Consider the following 17074-nt stretch of genomic DNA (forward strand, 5'->3'; position numbering starts at 1 on the left):
TCCAGATGTTTTTGTACATACCATTCATTGACACACCCAAGTATTTAAAGATTGGAAAATACCAGAATTACCCCTTCAGGTTTGTGCGGAAGCACAATCAGCAAGTTTCAGGATGAACTTCCCTCTCCCTGGCGTACAAATAAACAGAAGCATCCAAACTTTTCTTCACCAAAGCTACTCGCAAATAAAATCAAGCCTTGTTACTCTTCTTTTTTGTAAATATCTTGGATGGACCATTAAAGTTTTTTGGTAATCACAACAATTCCTGTAAATTTAAAATGATAAGATAATATAATATAGACTTTATTCATCCCACACACATTTCAACATTACAGCAGCAGAACGGCATTAGGATAGAGACATAAAAACATAGAACAACCAAAAGACATTTATACAGTTATCTAGACTATAGAAGTGTAAATGTAATCCTAAATGCAACGTACATTTAATAAGTTAATAAATATATGACACATTAACCGTCTACCTCAGATTCAGCAGTTTATGAGTTCACGTTGGCACGGGCGGAACTATATAATATCAAAGAGCTTGTTTCTTGACGAACATGGCTCGGGTGTTGCATGTAGTACGCGCTTGCTGTTCCGGGGTTTTACTTCACAATTCTACTCCACTATAATACAAATAATAGAACAATAAATCCTACTGGCAGTAAATAAGGTTTCACAGCCGCAGTGGAAGTTTGCAGTGAGAGAGTGAATGTTCTGTTTGAGAAAAGGCCTCCGCCACCTCCGGGTTGTTTTTCTGAAGTACTTCCTGCGCACACCGGATGTTGCCAAGTAATACTGAGTCGCCTGTTGAGAACAAAGTCAGAAGCAGTGGAAGCTGCTGGTGGACGATGATGAACACGTTCCTGAGGATTTAAGTGCGTTTCACGATATAGGCTGTAGAACAAGGTGAAGCCCCGACACATGGTGAGTGTTAGCTCTCACTGGTTTAAGCTAACACAATAGATAAAGCAGCACCATCATGGTTAGCGGTGTTGACATGAACTAGCTAATCTGCTGCAGGTTTGTCTTTGTGGGGTTTACTTGTTGTGCTTCGTCTTATTTGCATTGGACCTGAATATGAGTCTGTATATATTGACTCGAACGAGTCTTTTTTTATTTTTATTTTAGGTTTTAAAAGCTGGGCACGGACGACAGATGGAAATTAGCCTTTCGAGCTAACTCTGGCTCACATACTGTCGTTTTGCAGTTGATTAATGAACATTTTCCCTGATAAATAAACAGTTTACAGTTTGTGCACGAGCACCTGTAGTAAACACTTTAGAAACACGTGGTTAGTTGTTACAGTGGGTCAATAATCATGATCTGTGTGGTACACGTAGCGTGTTTCAGTGCAACATAAACACCAGCGTCATTTGACAAAGGTAATCTGCTAGTTCGGGAAACGCCTGGTGAACTACAAGCTGGTACTTTTAGATTTAGTTTGCATTGTCTGATCGGTGTCAAAACAACAGAGCTTAGTTTCACGTGATCTGATCTCTCCGTGGTGGTAGATGCAGCATAGGAAATGCTTAGCTTACTTTGAAATATGTATAAGTGTATGTAGGACAGTGCAAAGGTTTGAGGCACTTAAAGTAAAGTTGAGATCATTTCAAATACGCTGAAACGAACTGTTTTTATCCATCAATTCTCACAAAGTGCAGCAAACAGGAAAAACTCCCATCAACAACTTTAAAACAGCACCAATGCTGCTAATTACACTTGCACAAAGCATTTCTCAGCACTTGGCTGTAGGTTTTTCCAAGCATCTTGGAATGATTCCTCAGCTTTCTGTTTCTCTGATGTTAGTTCTTTATTTTAGATTGTTGTCATGATGCAAAACAAACGTGGCACAGATCAGTTACTGCACCGCACGATGGATAAGATTTAAAACACCATACTGTTGTTACATTGAACGAAGGTTTGATTTCCTGTATGTGTTTTTAGCCATTGAGCAAAGCCTAGCTCATTGTCATTAATAAGATTAATTTATCATTTTTTGGAGTAATTTTTGGAGTAGTAAATGAATACAAAAGATTTATGGAGTCTTCCTCTCACATGTTATCTATGTCCATGTTGGTTGAGCCACCTACTGAAATGTTGTACCTATGTTGTTGCTTAGATAATTGATTTTTCTCTATATTTCATGCCATACAGTTTTGGAGGCTCATGACCTTTGACTTTGTGTGTCTTGCAGTGTTCTTGCTGTGCCTTACCACATCGTGGACCATGATGGATCAAAGAAGAGCCTTGAGTATTCCATTTAGTGTTGACAAGGATAACTTGGTATTTGTGACCGATATTCTTTTTGAAATATCCAGTATTTATGGCATGCATATGGCAACTAGAGAGCTTTTAGTTTGCTGCATGAATTGCATCTTTTTTTGCTAAGATAATGTGTATAATAATGTGCATAAGTTGCATCCATTGTTTGACCAATTATGTGTCTTATGATTTAAAATTAACTGACCATTATTTCAATTCTAGCTGCTATATTTTAGTCCACCACCACTGGAAGCACAGTTTTTCCAGTTTGGATAAACAGCTTCATGCTTCATGCACATGCTTGCTAAACATGGTAATAATCAACATAATAGATTGCAAATAAAAAAAAGCAATCTTTGTACATTTGCACTGGCTGTGGTTGCACATTGAAACAATTACATTAATTTCGTACATCTTGTGCACGATAACTAACCCGACTGTGAATTTTAGATGGAAAGCCCACTAAAAATATCCACGATCTGTCTTTCATCAGAGTGTGGGAAGTTAGACAGACAGGTACAGCAACATTTTTGCTCTGTGTCTGAGCACATTAACAAATGTTATGCTAATAATGTGGCTATCCTGGATTAGTCAGGCTCACACAGTTTACCTTCCTTTCGGCAGGTTTCCTGGACAGCATTTGCAGGTAGTAAACTCAGACATCGTGATTCAGAGCATAAAAATGGATCCACACTGCTGGATCACAACCATGAAACTATGGTGACTCAACAAATGGCCACGTAAGTGATTGCTGACCAGAGAGTTTTGAGATTCAAGCTGTTCTAGACTATTGATTGCAGACTGAAATATCTATCTGTCCATCAGCTGAAACTCACCATAGTGTTATGTTGTTTACAGTAAACTGGGCTGTGAGTTCAATCAGTGGTTCTTCCTGTGTAACACATTGCAGTTTCCTAAACTTTCACAAGATGGGGTGCTCCCCCTGAAGATCAAGAAAAATTATTTCTTCGATTATCCCTCAGCTAAATCACATGACTGAGTAAAAAAGTTTATCATCTTCTTAAGTTCTCTCTTACTCTGACATATGGCAACTCAAGATTTTCTTTTTTCTGAAAGGCAAACGTAAAACACCCATTGCTTTATCTTTTAAGATTATCAGATACAGATTACTGATTGTAAATTGCTTTGGATGAAAGCGTCAGCTAAATGCAATGTTCGTACTGTAATGTAATACATGCTGTGCTAATGTATCCAGTATTCATTTTGCACACAGCATACATTTTTTACATTTCTTATAATAACATAAAAGGCCTTTAATGTAATGTTTTGCGTGGGTTGCTTCATTGGAGAGCTGTCCCTTCTGTCTGTCTCCTACTGGGAGAAATCCTGTCCCTTTGTTGGCCCGGTCAACTGTCAAAATAAAATCAGTCCTCGTCAGGAATTTTGGGCTTTTGCTTTGCACATTCCTCGGACGGGAGCACAGCACCTTACACTTGCCATTTAATAATATGGCAAACACTTTATCTCTAAAATTAAACATTGCTTATAAGCTCTCTGACTCAAGGCCAAGCTTATCATGACTGCACACGCGGCTTATCTACAGTAGTTGACCCCTCCCTGTTTATCAGCTGTAAGACACAAACACTGACCTGCAATGGTAAGACAGAATACTTTGATGGGACACCATGTTGCAGAGAAGACGGAGTCGCTGCTTTAAGACAGCTGTGAATAAATGTTTTTCTATTTCGCCCTGCAGGAGGAAACCCTGTCTCGTCCTGACAGATGTCCTCAAGACAGATGTTGGCAAGACTTACATGGAAAAAATAAAACAGAGTTATACCCCAGGAAATAGAGGACAAATGTCAAGTACGTTGAAGGGGAGAGATCGGTGTAAAGAGGATCCTGGGGTCTGCAGAGAACTGAGGTCCAATCATGGAGAGGAAAAGAGAAACTGTGTATCGTATAAACACAGCCAGACGTCCTCCTCACCCTCTCAAAGGTAGGAAGACACTGTGAAAGGAACAGTTTAAGTTGCATTTTCTTACCAGCTTGGATTATTTTGTAGCTGAAACTGTGACTTCATTGAGTTGTGTTGTCCAATATTCGGTCTCTTTTTATGTCTTCATCTCTGCCAACTCATGAGGGAAATATCTGGCTCTTTAACAACTTCATACACTGATGCCACCTGTCTGCTGTTTGGTGCGGAATCTTTTGTGAACAGTGAGTGGTTACAGACCAGACAGTTAAAACAATGAGCTGAAAATCATTTAAAAACGCTGTAAAGCCAGGGGGAGCTATAGATTTAGGTGGTATATAACCGTCCCTTCTGTATTCTCCTCCTGAGTTTCTGTCTTATAAAGTCCAAAATTCAATAAAATGTTGCTGTTTTTTTGAAGAGCATTGTTTTGTAATGTCTCTGTGTGTTGTAGTTCTTTGTCAACAATACAGACATAATTACAAACAAGGCAAAGACCAGACTGTGGAACTGTCTACAAACACCCTGGTCTGTAGTTGTTGAGATAATGTGTCATGTTTTTTAATTTAACTTTTTGAAACCTAAAGATATCACGACCACAATACTAAAACAGTTAATGAGTTTTCTAATCATGGCACCTTTATTACATCTCTCTTTTTTTTTTAAATATTGTAATTTTTTAATGTTTACGAAGCTCAGGGACATCTTTAGTATTATAGCTAAATGGCATCAAGACTTTCTTGGCTCCAGGCTGTCAAGTGGCTGTCGGTTCCACCTGTGGATCCTGCACAGCTTTATTTCAGAGGGCCTCCAGCAGCTCTACAGTAATGATAATAATAATCCAATTGATGGACAACTTCAGAAGACAAAGGGAGACGCAGAGTCATAAACTCCTGACTATGAATAATGAGTCAGAAAATGGACTCTACTTCCACAAAAAGCTTGTCAGCTCATTCAAATTATTTTCATTTTAGTCCGTCTCTTGTCTGACGTATGATTCTGATATTTGCTCAAGAACCAGACTAAACTTCAAAAGTGGGGATAGTGAGGTAGGTGGTTGATGAATAATGAACAAAACTAGCCACAATAGCAGGAGGAGGCTTTTTTTATTAAAGCCATTTCATCTGCTGGTTTTTTGTTCGTTTAAGCAGAAATGACATTTTAATGGTGTTTGGCTCGGCCAGCTGCATCCTTGGCTCTCTGTATTTTCCAGGCAGAAAACTTGATTTTATTTGGAACAATACCGCACAGAAGGATTTCACAGCTCGAGGTTCTGGTTCAAATATATTTCTGCTTTTGTTTTTTTTCTGTATTTGTGTTTTATCTTGGATGTCTTGTGATTAATTACAGTCTTTGTAAATAAAGGTCCTGGCAATTACATTTTACACCGCTTCATCTGGGCTTTGTGAAAATGAGAATAATGTGTGCAGCATAATCAGAACATGGTGTTATTTTTCTTCAGGTCAGGACTCAGGAGAAGGTCACAGAATATTGATTCTGAAGAGGACAAAGAAGAAAACAAAGATATCGAGGAGGAGATAATAGGCAAGAGCAACGGAGAAAGCTACACATTTGCTGAAGTCGTAGGTGAGTAAACCCATAAAGAATTAAGAATCCTGCATATTTATGTGATGCTAACCACCACTTCACACAGTTATTCTGTCGGTGTTGGTTTTAGCCTTCAATCGATTATCGGTCCAACTCCCTGGAAAGCACCACCCATCTTTTTTTCCACTCTTCCCCGACCTTGCTGTTCTCTCAACTGTCCCTGAAGGCTTCTCCCAGTCAGAGAAGTGTATTGACTATCCTGACCTTACCTCCAGACTGAACAAACAAATGCTGCACTTTAAAGTTGTTCTAAACAAAACACAGCCAAATGTACAGAGTTCATAATTAAGCCACATTTTTACTATGAGGAGAGAAAATCTCTTTGTGTTAGTTGTCACATACATGTTTATTTCAGCCTGAGAGGCTGATTATTGTTTCTGTGTCTGATGTAGATTGTGGGTTGTCGGTGAGCTGGGAGCCTGCAGAGAGTACAAGATGTGATGAGTTTTCGCCAAATATCATCAAGGAGAAGTGGACTGATCCGGATAAAGAAGTTCTGGTGGGTCCTGTAGACAAGGCTTTAAAACTCACCAAGAATTAAACCAAACCAACCCATTCACAGAGAAGGCAGTAAAGAAAAGCCCCTGTCATGCAAACATGGTACCAAATTTTCAGCCTCATGATTTGAATGAGCCCTTGAGTCATTTCCATAATACTCTCATATTGGACAAGCCTGAAACTAGAACCATCACACTGATGATAAGCAGCAGCAGCTTTCGTTCAATCCAAATAAATGTATAAAAACATGGACTTACTGCAAAATGTTTTACATCCAGCCAATAAACAAAAAATCCACAGATATTAATCAGTCTATGCTTGGCCTTATAAACACAACAACAACAGAAATCTCTTTCAGTGGTGAGAAAATATCTAAGTTTGGGTGATATATATTAAATAGACATTAAATCACCTGTGAGAGAACTGAGATCCGTCTTGTTCCTTGATATCAGTACTGTCCATTGACTGTATATATAAAGAGATATAGAGTTATATGAGCCAACAGATATAAAGTTGGACGATGGGTCTCCACTTCCTCCCACTATTGAGAGATGAAGCTAAAATATCTGATACAAAAGTGTTGTTTTATGAACGATACTGCAGCCGGCCACCGGGTGGTGATCAAGACATTTTGGCTTCACTTTTGGGGAGCTGCCATGTTGTCCTTTGTTATATACAGCCTGTGGGACTGTAGCATTCACAGCTGTTCTCCAGGGGTGCAATGAACATAACAGTGCAGATTGAAACAATACTCATCAGAAGATTATTTTTCTTATGACCAGATTTAGCATTTTAGCAGGTTACCAAGTTTTACAACAGTACCTATTTTACATACATATTTTTAAAGATCTTTATTTTGAAAGTCTTCCCTCCGCTCGTACCTAAACATAAACAATGGTTATTCAGAATGTTCTGTATCTGCATGACTTGTCTGGTGAATACACAACCAAAACGACACATTGCATTCTGTGCTGTCCCGATAGAAGAGAAAAAGAAACATTTCAGGGCCCCTGCGCTATGGAACAGTGAGCCCCAAAAGGCACCGCAAGAGCGTTCTTCGTCTGAATGGAGAAGATGGAAGAGACGGAGCACCAGGCCCAGCTGATGTTGGTGTGGAAGAGAGTGAAGAAGATGGAGATCCTGAGAACGCGGACCGTACCATTGTACAGTTCACTGTGGGAGGGGATGATGGAAGAGAAGTTCTGTTCCCGATCATTGCCCCTAATTTGGAGGCCGGGGACATGATCGACACCCAAAGACATCGAGATTCCAGCCAAGACCGCACAACCAAGACAAGCAGCCCTACTGACCCAAGTGAGTCAGTGTGAAGCTAGCTCCTCCTCTAAACCTGAACTTTTTATTGTTTACAAGCATCTTTTAGTTTGTCTTTTGTACGTGTATGTGTGTGTCCTTCATCGCATTAGCAGCTGTGATTCCTCTTTTTAAAACTTCCAAATTGTCTTTTTGAGGATTAGTACCACCCGTGCTCCCCTACAAAGCACATTACACCCCCCTCGTGCTGTGTCACATAAGCGCATTAATGTGCTTGGGACTACTTTTTTTATTTTTTAAAAAGCATGATTTCTAAGTAAAAATCCCACTCATTCTTTTCTTCATGCTTTTTTTCAGTTGTGCTGTCCAGTGATGATGAGGAGAGCGGTGACGTTCCGCCGCACTGCAGCCCACCGATCCACACAGTTATACAGGAACATCTGCTTCAGGAGGCTGTGATCAGACAAGATGATTGTGACTTACAGGACCTGCAGGTTGGCAGAATATGTCTCTTTGTCGAACAGTATTTTATCTACATCCACACATTTCATAAAATAAACTGGAGAATACAAATCTAGTTTTTTAATGTGCAGGTTGTAATTCTGATGGAAACAGAATCTGCCTTTCTTTTTTGTAAAAAAACAACCTTGCACAGGTTTTTTTAACTAAGCTCAGTTATTGCCCAGATTAACATGACATCACAAAGGGTTTTATTGAGACATCTTGGGGATGCCCGAGGTTTTACTTCACCACAGGGGATCCTGTTTACCACTCGCTAATTGACTGTAACAAATGAGAATGCTTTGCCTGTGTAACAGCCACTTAGATAATGTCAAGGTTAAACCAGGCATGAGTTACTTAAGAGAAAGATCCTATATATTGTAAATACAAAGAGTACAAATAATGAATATATAGAATATCGTGAAAGGAAAATTCATTTGATTCTCAACAGATTCACTCATCTAGTTTTAGCAGCATGTTACTGTTGGTTACGAACTCCAGAAGATGAATGAAAAAAGTTAACGACAGGATGCATGACGATGCTGTGCCCCACATTTCAGCCCCAGCTCAGTTTCAGTTGTAAAAATGGCTGTTTAAGAAAATACAAGTTTTTAGGCAGTATATCAATACATTTGGACATCCTGACCCAACTACATTGCATCACATTTGAGAAACAAAATAATCCTACACTGTAACTACAGGGACACTGATGAATTAAGATCAGACATATGGAGAAAGGATGATAGAAGAAGCTGCTGCTTGGAAAAAACACAAATGTGTCTTCAGTTCAGTTTCTCGCTGACAGGATTTGACAAAGTGCTACAGAAGAGTCCTCTTACTAATGATAAACCCTTGTAATGCTTCATTGCTAAAGGAAAATGTCGTCTGAAAAAGTGATTCAGTTTGTTTTACTGCTTTTATGTTTTCAGGGTAGGAAAAGTTGTTCTTGCTATAATGATGAAGTTTTGTGGTTATAACAAGATTTTCTTAAGAGGGTTTGGTCGTCAGATGTTTTCATCACAAGATACGTGAAAAAAAGCAGCAGCGTTCATCGACGTCAACCATGTTTTTCTGTGTGCTGCCACTTGATGGCACCAAAGTTAGAAATGACCAGTTCCTACACATAGTGGTTGTGCGAGCACTGAAGTGACTTTGGACAAATATCCTCCCAAACCACGAGGCTTGACCTTACTCCCAGGTTATTGTCTGTTTGACCGGGTGATAAACGTCTTACCATTTCAAACTGCTTGTGTACCATAGGTGCTGCGTGTAGTTGTAGAAGAGCATCCTGTTACGGTGGCACTTTCTCCCACCCCCAGCATCGACCACACCTGCATGAGCATATCCTTCTCCACCCTCCACTGTGGAGTTTACCAAGCGAAAGCAAATGGCAACATCATGGTAACCTGACTGAACAAATCTATGCATTTTGCTGAATTCATATCATCCTTTCAGGACATGAAGTGCAACATGTTTTTATCCTCTCCTTTCACAGATGGCAGACCGTACAATCATCATCCCTCTGAAAGGTAATGTGGACATTTCCTCAACACTCAAGTATAATCACAATGTTTTTAAAGAGGCCATGACCCGACTTTGACCTTTGGTCTGGATCGTATAAACCCGCGTCCAAGAGGAACCCGTCTCATCTTGTTTTGGTCATGCTGTCTGCACAACATCCTCCCCCAGCTTAGTGGTCTATTTCAGAGAGTAAAGAGGGTGTGTGAGTGTTAGTGTGACTGTGAGTGTGTTTTCTTGGATTAGACCCTCAAGGCCGTTGTGCACTTTCACCTCTAAGCCTGTGAAATCTCTCCTTCTCCGACCTTAGGTGCTCCATGTGTGTAAGAACAATTCAAGACTGAACAATGTTAAATGACAAAATATTGAATACTTTGGCCTCGACGACAAGAATAAGTTTGCACTTATATATTTATTTTTACCTACATTCATCAGCTCTGCAGAATGCTAGTGTTGTTTGGTCATTTCATCTCTTTGGGCCACATCAGAATATCTCTAATAGATGGGTTACCATTAACGTTTTGTACAGATGTTCACATTCCCAAAGGAGGAGTTTTAATGACTTTACCTCAAGTACAAACACTAGGTTGACATTGACAACTGTTGGATGGATTGCTGTTAAATTTCCTACAGATATTCCAGGTCCCCAGAGGATAAATCCTAATAACTTAATGTACAACAGGACTGACTTTGTTTGGTTGCAAGAGTTTTGTAAGAATACTTTTACTGCTGGTGAGAGGAACATGCGAGTTGTATACCTGTTGTATGTGTGAGGCATTATTTTGAGTGTGCTTAACATAAAGATGTAACATTGATCTTCTGGTACCAACGCTGTGAAGCTAACCTGCTCTCCACCTCTCCTCAGACTCTACTGAACAGGTGGAGCTGATGTTAACGTTAGACCGCAAAGTTCTGAGGAGGTACAGTGTCTGGGAGGAGCAGGAAATGGAAATGCGTGCGATTTACTTTGACAGTGATGAGGATCCTTCCCCTGCTGCTGTCCTCGTGTTTTGTGTGTCAGAAACTGCTGCAGCTGAAATACAGCGTGACCTCAGGAAACTGTGTGTTGAACAAGATGGAAACACAGACACTGGTGAGTTTACTGGAACGATCTAAGTGTCAAGACATGTCGGCACCTCGAGTGGTCTCCTTTAGTCGCATTGTAATTGCCTTTACATTTTGTGAAAGGTTGTATGTTACTGAGTAGCTAATGTCTATAAACACATTCTGCTTGAGAATAAGCAGAATCTGTCGGCGAGGGACAAGATTTCGTCTAGTTTCCGTTTCTAGTTTTGATCAATCACACTTGAACAGGCTTTGGTTGTCCGCAGGTAAACAATCTGTGTAGACCCTATCAGTTTTTTATTTATCTAAACTCAAATACAGATAGCTGCTGACAGAGATTAGCCAAAATGTTGTCAAGACCTTAAACACCAGAAAGTATCACTGAAACTTTCAACCTGTGTGATTAAAGAAACTACTCAGACAGCGAGCGGAAGACTTGGCCCTTATATCCACTGTCTACAATGAATGTCCCAAAATATGTCAGGCGATAGCTGATGGGCTCCAAGACTGATTTGATTTTTGTGGTTCAAGTTTACAAATGTCACAGGTTTCTCTCCTGATAGTTCTGAACAGATTTTCAGTATTGTTTGATATGTCACCCTTTACTAAATGTAAATCTCTTTTTACTTTAATAGGCACAGCCAGCCCCTTTATTCTGCTGACGCTGAGAGATCCTCTAGAAGGAATGGAGGGCGCTTTATTACGCTCCCTCCTGGACATCGACTGTCTGAACAGTCTGACACATGAACAATCTCTTGGGTCCCTGGGCTCGGATAGATTCAGCGGTTGGGAAGATGTCCAGACTCCTGTTCTGTGTCTTGATGAAAGCATTGAACTGATCAGAAAAACTGGACTTGACTCACACCTGCTGTGTCTGCTGGGCCTCGGGAGCCCTGTCCCTGAACTTAACGCAGACGGTTCACACTCTGACAGAGAAGAAAACAACACGCCGCAGAACTGTCCGGAGGATGAGGCGCAAAAAGAGACGCTCCCGGAGCTGGAGACGACATCAGAGGAGGACACAGGGACAGAAGTCAAACCTGAGGAGGATCAGAAAGAAGAAGTGGAACATCCCTCTGAGGTAAATGGTCAACAAACATTTTGACCCCTGAAAAAAAGCATTATATATACTTAAGTGTTTTTCCTAGCAGTGTTTAAAGTTCTGAAAGAATAAGAAATATCTCAAAACAACGAGCATAGCAGGAATATTTGTCCGTCTTTCCTCGCCTGTAGATCATCTTTCTTGCCATCTGATTTATTTTGTGTCCCCTGCGGAATCACTCATCGATGTGATCTGCCAGTGGTAAATGATTACAAGGTGTATTTTGCTCTCATGATATAAATTTTCCTCCTGCAGAAGAAGAAGGAAGGACCCACCCCCGTATACACACTGTGCCATCGTCGAACCAAAGGATTGTACTCCGTGTCCCACTGTAAACCAGACTCCAGCTGGATTAAATATAAACACCAGGGTCTCGCCCACAGGCAAGTTACCTACGCTGTCTGATGTGCAGCTTCTCGTGCAGGAAGGTCCAGCAGCGGATGGCATCTGGCTCCCAAATGAGCAACGTTTCTGCCACTAGAATTCACTTTTGGGAATTAGAATGAAACAGATTTAAGGATTCATTGACCCACAATCAATTCTCTCTGGATTCTGATACCGCGACTTCAAAGCGAGTTCTCTTGTAATCAGGGGCAACTAGGAAGTCTTGTATTTAAGACAGACGTTAACGGAGAAGCATTTCTCAATTTGTCTGTATTCATTGACAGCTCCCAGCTCTTATCCTAATGGTTCTGTTACTGTTCACCTGTTATCTATGGTCACTTTAAGTCGAATCATTCTTTTTATCTCTTTAGGTTGATCCAGTTTCCTCCTCCTCCACTAAAAGGAGGAATAACTGTTACGATGGAAGACCTGCAGTGCTTGGACAGCGGGCAGTTCCTTAACGATGTAATCATTGATTTTTACCTCAAGTAAGTAGCACGTTTTCAAACTGACAGCTTTTGGTTCCCCGTGAGATTTGTGGAGATGAAACCGCATTTTTTGACACAATCGTGTTTATGTGTTTCTTGACACAGATACCTCCTCCACAATGCATCTGCTGCTGTGGCCGAGCGCTCTCACATCTTCAGCAGCTTCTTCTACAAGCAGCTGACGCGGAGGGACAACGCCAGCGAAGGCGCCACCAGTGACTCGTAAGTAGTGCAGGCAAAGCTCGGTGTCTACACGGTCTGCACTGGCAAAAGTTGTGGCCGTCTCCCACCTGATCGACTCTGATATATCGTCTTAAGTAACTTCCAGGAGTCAAAACGGAAATTATAACTCATATCATTTCATCTGACCAGTTTAATTTGCCCTTTAACTTCATATTTTGTAGGACAATGAAACATAAATTACTTTATTTCATTTTTACTGCATCCTTCTTGTGCTCTTGTAGCTTAAAATGTGTACAATGTTAAATACTAGAAAGATAAACTAATTTTATTGAGAGGTCCAAGTCTATAGAGTAGCAACATAACATTTAAACTTCCAAGATATACAGGCGTTTGTCTGGATGTGTGAAACAGGTTTAAACCTGGTGTCCCTTTCTTTATTTTTGTGTTAGCTGTCAGAGGCAGAGGCGGCACCAGCGGGTGAAGACATGGACACGTCATGTGGACATCTTCAAAAAGGACTTCCTGTTTGTCCCTGTCAATCAGGAGTAAGTTAAACACGTGAATATGTGTGAGGTTCTTTGTTGATGTTGATGTCGCATTACGTCTCACAGTGCTCTGTCTGTGCAGGGCTCATTGGTATTTAGTCGTCATTTGCTTTCATGGGCTGAATGAGCCTAAATTCGAGGCCTGGCTTGGTCCAGACTCGGAGACGGCGGAAAGCCTTGACGATACAGAAAAGTTGCAGGATCAGGAGGAGGCTCAGAGATCGAAAAGTCCAAACGAAAACACAGAAACACCACCTCAAGAAAACCCCAGTGACAACGCGGCACCAGAGACAGGTGGGTTTGGCTCAGTGACTCATAGCTTCTTTGTCACTTCCCTTCACTTTTTGTGAATATTTTTATCGAAATGATTTTGTGATTATTTTGATGATTGAGAAAACTGAAGGTTGTGGGGTTTTTTTCTTGTTTTAGAAAACACTAAAGAGCAACCCACCAAGGACACACCACCTGGTCCAGTGGTAAGAAACAACAGTGTTGTGCTCACAATTAATAAAAATGTGTTTCTATTTTTCTCTGGCAGACATTTTTTTTGCAACTGAGCCTTTATCTGTTCGTCCCGATCTTCTCAGTCTAACTGTGTCTTTGTTTTCAGTGCTGCACAGAAAAAACCTTCCAGAAAAGGGTCGTTTGCAAGAGGTGAGTGTGTGAGTTTTATTTATCAGCTGCAACTGGGACCATCTGCTTATTGAGAGCTGTTCTTGATTTTAACATGAACCCTCCAGGATTATGTGTTCATGTTTACTGTTTACAGGATTTTTATAAAGCACAGATAAGTTGATCATCAGTAACAATAAAATGGATTCCTCTTAAATTGGTGAACTGTTTTTAAAGTGCATATTTTGATGTTTTGTCCAGACTTTGTATAATTATTTGACCTTGCTGGCTACAGTGAAGTAACACAATTCTCAAGAGGGAATATTTATCAACACTCAAATGCTCCAGACTTACATATTTAATGTGAACAAGGTTTTGAGGAAATATTTTTCTGCCTCTTCTGATGTTTAAGTGTAGTTTTATATTTACTAGTCACAGTCCTCAATAAAGTACGACAGAAAAACTAAAGAAGAAAACTCCAGGTCCAGGGGACACTTACACACTACATGGACTGATTTCAAAACACACGTCCGTACAAACTTGGTCACACGTTGTGAATTTTAATAACCTCGACAAGGAGGATTCGTTTTCAGTCCATTTCTTGTTTTTTTTATTTGTAAGCAGGATTATGCAAAAACTACCACACGGATTACCACAAAACTTGTGTGTACGTGTGTTTCATGGTTCAGGGAGGAACTCATTACATTTTGGTGTAGATGTGGATCAGGGGGCAGATCCAGGGATTTTGGGAGACATTTTTAGGAAACTGATATTCGGAGCGTGTTGTTGGCTTCTAGCTGTATCCACAATAACCTGGACATGTGGAAAAATAACCCAGAATAACACTTGAATGTGGAACGAGGAGCAAAGTATTGAATGACAGATTTTCCTCTCCTCTCTGCAGGCCGTGCATCCTCATCATGGATTCCCTGAAACTCTCTCTTCACGAGCGAGTCTTCAAACTCTTACGGGAGTAAGTGTGGCAGAGTAACTTCCTGTAGCTGTATTAGTGTGTTTAATGTACTGGTGTGTTTTAAGATGATATACATGTCTCTCAGGTACTTGCAGTCAGAGTGGGAGGTCCGTCGTGGATCATCAAGGGAATTTGGCCCTGATCAGATGAAAGGTTCACACTGTCAAGTTCCCCGTCAAGACAACAGCAGCGACTGTGGCCTTTACCTGCTGCAGTACGTCGAGAGTTTCTTGAAGGTAAAGAGCTTACTGTGTTTTCTGGGGCTCACGTAGTCACGTAGAATTATTAAATTAAAGTTATTTCAAGACATGTTCACAGTGAGAAACTTCTTCTGCTCCTAGGACCCTGTGGTTCACTTCGATATCCCCCTACGCCTCGAGCGATGGTTCCCACGGCAGCAGGTTCGGAGGAAACGAGACGAAATCAGAGACCTGGTACTTAACCTTTACCGATGGCAGAATCTGGACAGTAACAGATAGAGGCAGGAGCAGGTCACATTCCCTGTAGCTATTATAAATCACTGCTCATACTGAGCGACGGACAATTCAGCGTGAACTGAAGATACTACTTTGAGGTTAGATTTAGTTGTTAGACACATAAACTTGAACAACCCTTGGAACCCTTCGACTGGCTCCTGTGACTGAATATGAAGGCCCCAGTAAATTCACAATCACCACGTAGCTGTCCACACAACCAGAAATACAAAGTCGATTATATCCAGAAATGCAAATGTTTGTACACCCCGATACCTTTTACTGATTGTTCTTATGCTGCAAGATGTTTTATAAAAGGCATTTTTTTGTATCTGTTTTTCTATATTTTGTAGTTCGTCATCAGAATTGTCCACAAGTTTTTAGTTGAGTTTACTTACATTTCATGTTAGAATTGTTCTGATTCTGCTCTGTTTTGCATCCGTGCATCTAAAACGCAGCCATAGTGTAAATATAGGTTTTCGTTTTTTAGGTTTTCCCCACTGAAACCTCAGGAACTGGAATCTGACCAAACACTCTCACATCATTTCCCCTTTGTTGGACTCTTTCGCTCACACGGTGCCTCACATTGAAATCACGTTAAGACTCATGGTATCAGCTGAATTACCCTTAAACCAAGATATTAATGTATTAACACAACTGACATAATATTACGAGTGTGCAGCCAATGATGATTATCACCATCAATTAATCTGCCAGTGACTGTTTTCTTAAGCGATATTATGAAAATTCCAGTGAACACTAAAGCCCACGTTGATGCCATCATATTACCTGTTCAGCCCTAGATCCAAAGATATTGTCGTGACTGTCTCAGAAACTGAAGGGAAGAAGAAACAATGAGCGGAAACTGGGAAATGTTTTGTCTTTTTTTGCCTGAAAAAATGACTGAAACCACGAAGCAACAATCAAAACAACTGCTCGTTATTTTCCCGTTGATTAATCAACAAAAATCTAAAAACGTGTTTGGAGATGTTCTTGATTCTGACGTGGATATGGCTTCTTTTTTTGACCAAACTTAACGAGTGCAAGTTAATTGCTGCTATTAAGAGAAACTAATAAACTAGTAGCTACAGTATTCACTGTAGATGTTCTGTAAATGTGTGTTATGTTCACGCAAACTATTTTATTTCATACATCAAATGTATAAGTGAATGACTTCTTCTTTTAATAAAATTGCCTGTTGTTAAACACGTTGAGCGGTGCACATACACTGGCACGTAACAGTAACTGCTTAATTAAGATCTGTGATGACCATAAAGTTTCATTTCAACTCCACTGTTCTCCACAGAGATGAGTTCCGGTCATCTTGCAGTTTTCTTTTACAAAGTCCTTGATCTGTTTTTGTAGATCTTATGGATGAATGTATGGGAGCTGATTCCAAAATGTGTTTGGTTTCGATGCTGTATTAAAAGTTATAGAAGAAATCTCTTATTATTTTGTCTTTGTTTTCTTTGTAGTTACATTGAACATCTAGTTTACTGCGGACGGAGAGAGACAAGTGGACAATATTTCACCGTAGCCCTGATGTCTTTTCCGTCTTTGTTTTCAGAACAAGACGATCAGTGATTGGTAACTAAAACCCAGATTGAATAATAATTGTGTCTGTACGGAGGGGACTTAAAAGATGTCGG

General features: G+C 40.3%; 1 protein-coding gene across 6 annotated transcripts; it reads left to right on the top strand.

The window, feature by feature from the left end:
• Nucleotides 1-779: 779 nt before the first annotated feature.
• On the top strand, nucleotides 780-16874 carry LOC109637990 (SUMO specific peptidase 7). 6 transcript variants are annotated; one of them, XM_020100724.2, is made up of 23 exons: nucleotides 780-929; nucleotides 2200-2288; nucleotides 2718-2783; nucleotides 2892-3007; nucleotides 3985-4227; nucleotides 5666-5790; nucleotides 6204-6310; nucleotides 7293-7623; nucleotides 7939-8075; nucleotides 9343-9483; nucleotides 9578-9611; nucleotides 10466-10693; nucleotides 11301-11746; nucleotides 12023-12150; nucleotides 12523-12639; nucleotides 12745-12861; nucleotides 13272-13367; nucleotides 13450-13661; nucleotides 13797-13843; nucleotides 13978-14021; nucleotides 14884-14952; nucleotides 15038-15188; nucleotides 15294-16874. In XM_020100724.2, the coding sequence occupies exons 2-23, from the start codon at nucleotides 2232-2234 to the stop codon at nucleotides 15429-15431; spliced, it is 3150 nt and encodes a 1049-aa protein (XP_019956283.2). In that variant the 5' UTR covers nucleotides 780-929; nucleotides 2200-2231; the 3' UTR covers nucleotides 15432-16874. The 6 variants fall into 6 exon arrangements, with proteins under 6 accessions (XP_019956283.2, XP_019956284.2, XP_069389348.1 ...); XM_020100725.2 differs by having other exon boundaries at nucleotides 780-911; XM_020100726.2 differs by lacking the exon at nucleotides 780-929 and adding an exon at nucleotides 2490-2580 and having other exon boundaries at nucleotides 2255-2288.
• The last annotated feature ends 200 nt before the right edge of the window (nucleotides 16875-17074 follow it).

Source organism: Paralichthys olivaceus, chromosome 10, assembly GCF_024713975.1.
Source record: "Paralichthys olivaceus isolate ysfri-2021 chromosome 10, ASM2471397v2, whole genome shotgun sequence".
Taxonomy (NCBI): Eukaryota; Metazoa; Chordata; class Actinopteri; order Pleuronectiformes; family Paralichthyidae; genus Paralichthys; species Paralichthys olivaceus.